The 6000-nt window shown below is 42.1% G+C and overlaps 2 protein-coding genes across 2 annotated transcripts in view; one reads left to right on the plus strand and one right to left on the minus strand.

Moving 5' to 3' along the window:
* LOC123520780 (trissin receptor-like) overlaps positions 1-6000 on the plus strand; it is a 317228-nt gene that overhangs the window by 27113 nt on the left and 284115 nt on the right. The window lies entirely within an intron of this gene.
* Positions 5213-6000, minus strand: part of LOC123498224 (cold shock protein CspA-like) — a 1379-nt gene continuing 591 nt past the window's right edge. Inside the window, exon 2 of the mRNA XM_045245387.1 lies at positions 5213-5273. Within this exon, the coding sequence (XP_045101322.1) occupies positions 5213-5273 (61 nt within the window). The remainder of the gene's footprint in view (positions 5274-6000) is intronic.

Here is a 6000-nt window from a genome sequence, read left to right on the forward strand (position 1 = left end):
CACCTTATAATATCATATAATGGATCAATCAATTCTTCTCTACATTCCTTCAATAATTTTCCTGAAACTTCATCTGGTCCCATCGCTTTATCATCTTTAAGTTCCTCCAACATTTTATATAACTCCTTTTAGGTATCTTAATGTCATCCATGTGCACATTTCCTTGTACATTCTGAGGCTTTACAAACATTGTTTCTTTAGTAAATACTTGCTGAAACCTATTATTTAGCAATTCCGCTATATTCTTAGGGTCATCTACTATCCCTTGCTCTCCTTTTAATCTTTCAATGGACTCTCTCTTTTTAAGTTTACCATTTATGAACCTGTAAAACAATTTTGGATGTTCCTTACTCTTGTCTACAATATCTTTTTCAAATTTTCTTTCTTCCTCCCTCCTTACCCTCACATACTCATTTCTCGCCACTCTATAATTCTCCTTATTTAGTATATTCCTGCTCTTTTTCCATCTTTTCCAAGCCACATCTCTCTTTTCCTTAGCCTTAACACAAGTTGCATGTGTGTGTGTGTGTGTGTGTGTGTGTGTGTGTGTGTGTGTGTGTGTGTGTGTGTGTGTGTGCGTGCGTGTGTCTGCGTGAGAGCGTGCCCTCCAGTGCCTATTCGTGTTTATTTCTGAACACGCCCTTTTGTTTTGGGGAGGTCTAGCCATGGTGGACCTTGCCCCGCATAAAGAACAGCCAAGTCGTTCTTCTAGTCTGGAGAGGAAGCAGCCCTGTAGTGATGTGATGTGGAGGGTTGTGATTAGATAAGGAAAGGAGGTCCTTTTCATCAGCGCTGTTCGCTACTGGGCTCGCCTGTGCTAGCTGGTAGCGACGTGAGCCGTTCCGGAGATGTAAACATAAGTTCTAAGACTGGTTCGAGTGATAAATTAGACTTTCCTGTCTTTTGAGTGGCCTGACTGACAAGCTAGACAACGACAACAGTGCTTCTGCTTTTTCTACATCTGATGCCCCGGTACTAAGCAAGTTCCATGGTTTGTCATCCTCTGACGAAGATTGTGCGGCGTTCGAAGATGTTTTGAAATCCTCAGACCCACTTGATGGTTTGTATTCGCTCAGTCCTTCGCAACCCTCCCTTAAAGTCGATGATGATGAAGCATCATTCCTCGGAGCTTTAGATGAGTTGTCTGGTTGTTTCCGTGTGGAAGAACCTAAACGTAATCCTGTGTCTGAGCCCCTTGCCTCCATTTTGAACGTCACCCTTAACCAACGACCTAACTGTGAAAATGTGAAGACTACTTGCGGTCGCTTGAAACTGCCCAACAACGTATTTAACATGAACTCGGCCATCTCCAAGATTATGACTGTTGGAGGCAAACGACTTGAAATCAATTGGCTTATACAAACAGCCTACTTTTAAGGGTTTTGGTTTCCTTGGCTCATTGTATCAGTGATATTGGAGACAAGGCTGGCAAGACACTTGCCTTCTATCTAGAAGGCTTCATTGACAGCCATAGACTTATCTCTGCTTTTGATTATATAAATCAGATAAGGAAAGCGGAAATGTCCCCAGGTCGGACTGCTCTCTCCGTACCAACCCAAAATGTTTTGACACCTCTCTCAACTTTTTCTTCACTAACTTCTGTAACATTCGCGGCCTTAGATCTAATTTTCAATCTGTAGAACACCACCTCTTCTCGACTAAACCTCTTCTTTTCCTCACTGAAATATAGCTGTCTTAGGCAACTAACACTAGCCCCTTCTCTGTTCCCTCCTACTTTCTCTATCCTCATTTTCGTTCCAAAGCTGGATATTGCGTCTATGTGTGCAGGAACTTGACATGCTCTCGTGCCCACGTTCTCGAATCTTCCGAGTTTTCCACCATCTGGCTTCGACTCAAAAGTCACTCTCTAACTTAATCTGTCTGTGCTGTTTATCTCTTCCCTAACTCCTCCGAATATAGTAAATTCTTTAACTATTTAACTTCCAAAGTAGAGCACATTCTGTCCCCCTATCCTTTCGCGGAGATCTTCTAACTTGGAGATTTCAATTTTCACCACCAGCTTTGGCTTTCCTCTCCCTTCCCTGACCATCCTGGTGAACTAGCCTTCAATTTTGCTAGCCTCCATGATCTAGAGCAACTGTGCAACACCCTACTTGTATTCCTGACTGTCTTTTCCTTACCTCTAATCCTTTTGCTTATGCTGTTACCCCATCTTCTCCGTTGGGTTACTCCGATCACAATCTCATTTTCTGTATCTTGTCCTATTTTTCTAATCCCTTCTCAGGATCTTCCAAAGCGGAGGTGCCTTTGGCGTTTTGCCTCTGCCAGTTGGAGGGACCTCAGGAGGCATTATTCTGATTTTCCCTGGAATGATTACTGTTTCCATGTCAGAGACCCATCTCTGTGCTGAACGCATGACAGAGGTGATAGTGTCCGGCATGGAGGCGTACATTCCTCATTCTTTCTCTCAACCTGAACATTCTAAACCTTGGTTCAACACAGGCTGTTCTCGTGCTACACATTATAAAGAAGTTGCCTGGAAAAGGTACTTGAGCCTTCCATCTCCTGAATCTCATGCACTTTAAATTTCTGCCTGGAATCATGCCAAGTTTGTTCTTCATTTTGTCAAACAGTCCTTCATAAGAAGAAAATGTAAAAAATGTTCAAGCTCCAACTCTTCTCGAGACTTCTGGCATCTGGCCAAAAACATCTCCAATATCTTTACTTCTTCATCTTCCCCTCCTTTATTTCATCCTGATGGCACCACTGCCATCACATCTGTCTCTAAAGGTTAACTCTTCTCTCAAACCTATGCTAACAATTCCACCTTGGATGATTCTGGGTTAGTTCTTCACACTCCCCCTCCCTCTGACTATTTCATACCTTCAATCAAAGTTCTTCATCAGGGGTCCCTCCTATTGTTCTCAAAAGCTGTGCTTCCGTGGTGTCATCTTGCCTGGCCAAATTCTTTCAACTCTTTCTATCGACTTCTACCTTTCATGGAAGTTTGCCTACATTCATCCTGTTCCTAAAAAGGGTGACCGTTCTAATCCTTCAAACTACCGTCCTATAGCTTTAATCTCTTGCTTGTCTAAAGTTGTTGTTTTTTTAACCTATTCTCAATAGGAAAATTCTTAAACATTTGTCACTTAACAATCTTCTATGTGATCGCCAGTATTGATTCCGTCAAGGCCGCTGTACTGTAGATCTTCAGGCTTTCCTTACTGAATCTTGCTTATCCTCTTTTAGAGATTTCGGTGAAACTTTTGCTGTCGCGTTAGACATATCAAAAGCTTTTGATAGAGTCTGGCACAAAGCTTTGATTTCAAAACTGTTTTCTGTAGTTTATATCCTTCTCTCTGCAACTTTATCTCAAGTTTCCTCTCCGACCGATAAAGGGTTAACAGTGGTGTTCCTCAGTTTTTTTTCCTATCACCCACTCTCTTTTTATTATTAATTAATGATCTCAACTAAATTTCTTGTCCTATCCACTCCAACGCTGATGATACCCTCCTACATCTTTCCAGGTTCTTTCAGAGACGACCAACCCTTCAGGAAGTCACCAGATCACGCAGGGACCCCACAGAACGACTTCTGGTCTATCTAAAGTTTCTTATTGGGGCAGAGAAAACTTAGCAGTGTACAATGCTTAAAAAATTCAATTCCTTCATATATTAACTGGGCACAACCTTCCAAACAACTATCCCCTCTTCTTCAATTACACTCAGCTGTTTCCCTCTTGTATACTGAATATCCTCGGTCTGTCCTTTACTTATAATCTAAACTGGAAACTTCACATCTCATCTCTTGCTAGAGCAGCTTCTTTGAAGTTAGGCGTTCTGAGGCGTCTTTGCCAGTTTTTCTAGCCCCTCCAACTGCTAATTCTGTACAAGGGCCTTATCCGCCACTGTATGGAGTACTCTTCGCATGTTTTGGGGTGTTCCACTCACAGTTTTATTAGATATGGTGAAATCAAAAGCTTTTCGTCTCAACTACCCTCCTCTGACTGACTGTCTTCAGCCGAAATGTTGCATCACTCTATCTTTTATCGCTATTTTCATGCTAACTGGTCTTTCTGATCCTGTTAATTACATGCCTCCCCTCCTCCTGCGGCCTCATTGCACAAGGTTCTTTTCTTCTTCTCATCACTAATGCAAGAGTTAACCAGTATTGTCAATCATTCATACCTTTCTTTGGTAAACTATGAAACTCCCTGCCTGCTTCTGTATTTCTATGTTCCTATGACTTGAGTTTTTTTAAGAGGGAGTTTTAAGACATTTGTCCGAAACTATTGGCTTAATTTTTTTTTTTTTAATATCTTGAAGAGAACTGGCATTCAAGTTGGCCTTTGTTTTAATCTTTTGTTGCCCTTGGCTAGCTTCCCTTCTTGCATAAAAGAAAAAGGTGTTCGCCTCCACGTTAATGATTCGGCTTTAGTGCAGTTATGCTAATGTAACTTTTCAGTCGGGATGGATGAACTTTACTCCTTTCATGAGGTCAACGAATGTGATGAGATACACAAAACTAAAAAGGCTTGGGAGGCCGTCTTTTCGGCCATACATGACTGCCAGGATGAAGACTGCTTATAAGTCCAGGCAAGGAACAAGGAAGCTTTCTTATAGCCGTGCCAGGTCTTCCTTCTCTTCTAGGTCATTTTAGGCCAAAGACAGTCAGTCCTTTGGGAAGGAGGACTCAAAGCTACAAACCTCCACAGTAACTCAGCCTCACGTGAGTTCAAATAATTTTTGCCCATTGTTAAACACTCCTGACAGCTTTGCGGGAGGAAAGACTTTTTCTTTTGTTAAGTAAATTTCAGTGGCAATGCCTTATGACAAATGGATTTTGGAGGTGGTGGATGGCACATTGCATCTTATGAAGACAGCTGTAGAAAATTATCGAGACAACTGTCATCCGGTAAGCCACAATAATGGGGGTTTATGCCGTGGTTATATTAGCAACAACCACAATTCATTGGGTGGCTACATGAAGACACCTCAGAAACCAAGAAGTGAAACAGGCAGCATCCGCACCAACCATTCCCTCACGCCTCAGCTCCCTTCATCTCGGCCCACAAGATGAACAAGATGCAAGGATTTCCCATCGACCACGAGAGGTTTCAGAGGCGCTCAGACAGCCTTGGGATTTATAGGAAAGACAAACATTATGGGAGTACAATAACTTCACTGATAAGAGCTCTTCAGACAAGACTGTCCTATCACCTTGGTAGCTCAGAATGTTCTTCACAGCTCGACTAAGCCACAATACCTAAATAAGGTTCCGATCGCCGCACACCAATGAAATCCAAGCCGACTCTGTAAAGCAATCTTGCATGTGTGAGTCCCATTCACTTTTTGGAAGACGGGAGTGAGTGGGTTACAAGCATAGCATTACCCTTGGGTAGAATATAGGAGAGAAAGAGATAAAATACAAAAGAAATATGGTATAACAAAGGACACCAACCTCAATAAACGAACCAGCTGGCATTTCCCAGACACTCATGAATAAACATATAGTTAGTTATTTTTAGAAAACATTACGTCTTCCATTTATCCCGAAGATTTTCCGGAAAGACACGGTTCATAATCCTCGAGTTGCACCATTGAGAGGGGGAAAAGAGCTTATTAGTATTCTATAGTGGATCTCTTTGCCTCTAATCTCCTCCCTGATATGTGAAAGAAATGAATTAACCAACATCATGTAAAAGATGGATCTGTAGAGGTATTCTATTTCTTATTCGTGCTAAGAACATTTTGCGTGCATTTCCTGTCCCTGAAGGTGAATTGCGAACTGATCACCAAGCGAGGGCGGGAGCGAGCGAGGCCACTTGTGTTTGAGGCAAAATGGATATTTCGATGAGACGCAATGCATAAATGTTATCAATACCACGAAAACCTGTAATACACCAGTTCTTGCAAACTGCGATCCCAATATCATCTGGAGCCACGAGCGTTTCTCTCGACCTCAGTATCGTATTGTGTACCCAAGAATGTGTTGTTTCCCTTCCCCGATAATGCTTTAGGCTTTTTTTTTTCCCTTCAT

Source organism: Portunus trituberculatus, chromosome 47, assembly GCF_017591435.1.
Source record: "Portunus trituberculatus isolate SZX2019 chromosome 47, ASM1759143v1, whole genome shotgun sequence".
Lineage (NCBI taxonomy): Eukaryota > Metazoa > Arthropoda > Malacostraca > Decapoda > Portunidae > Portunus > Portunus trituberculatus.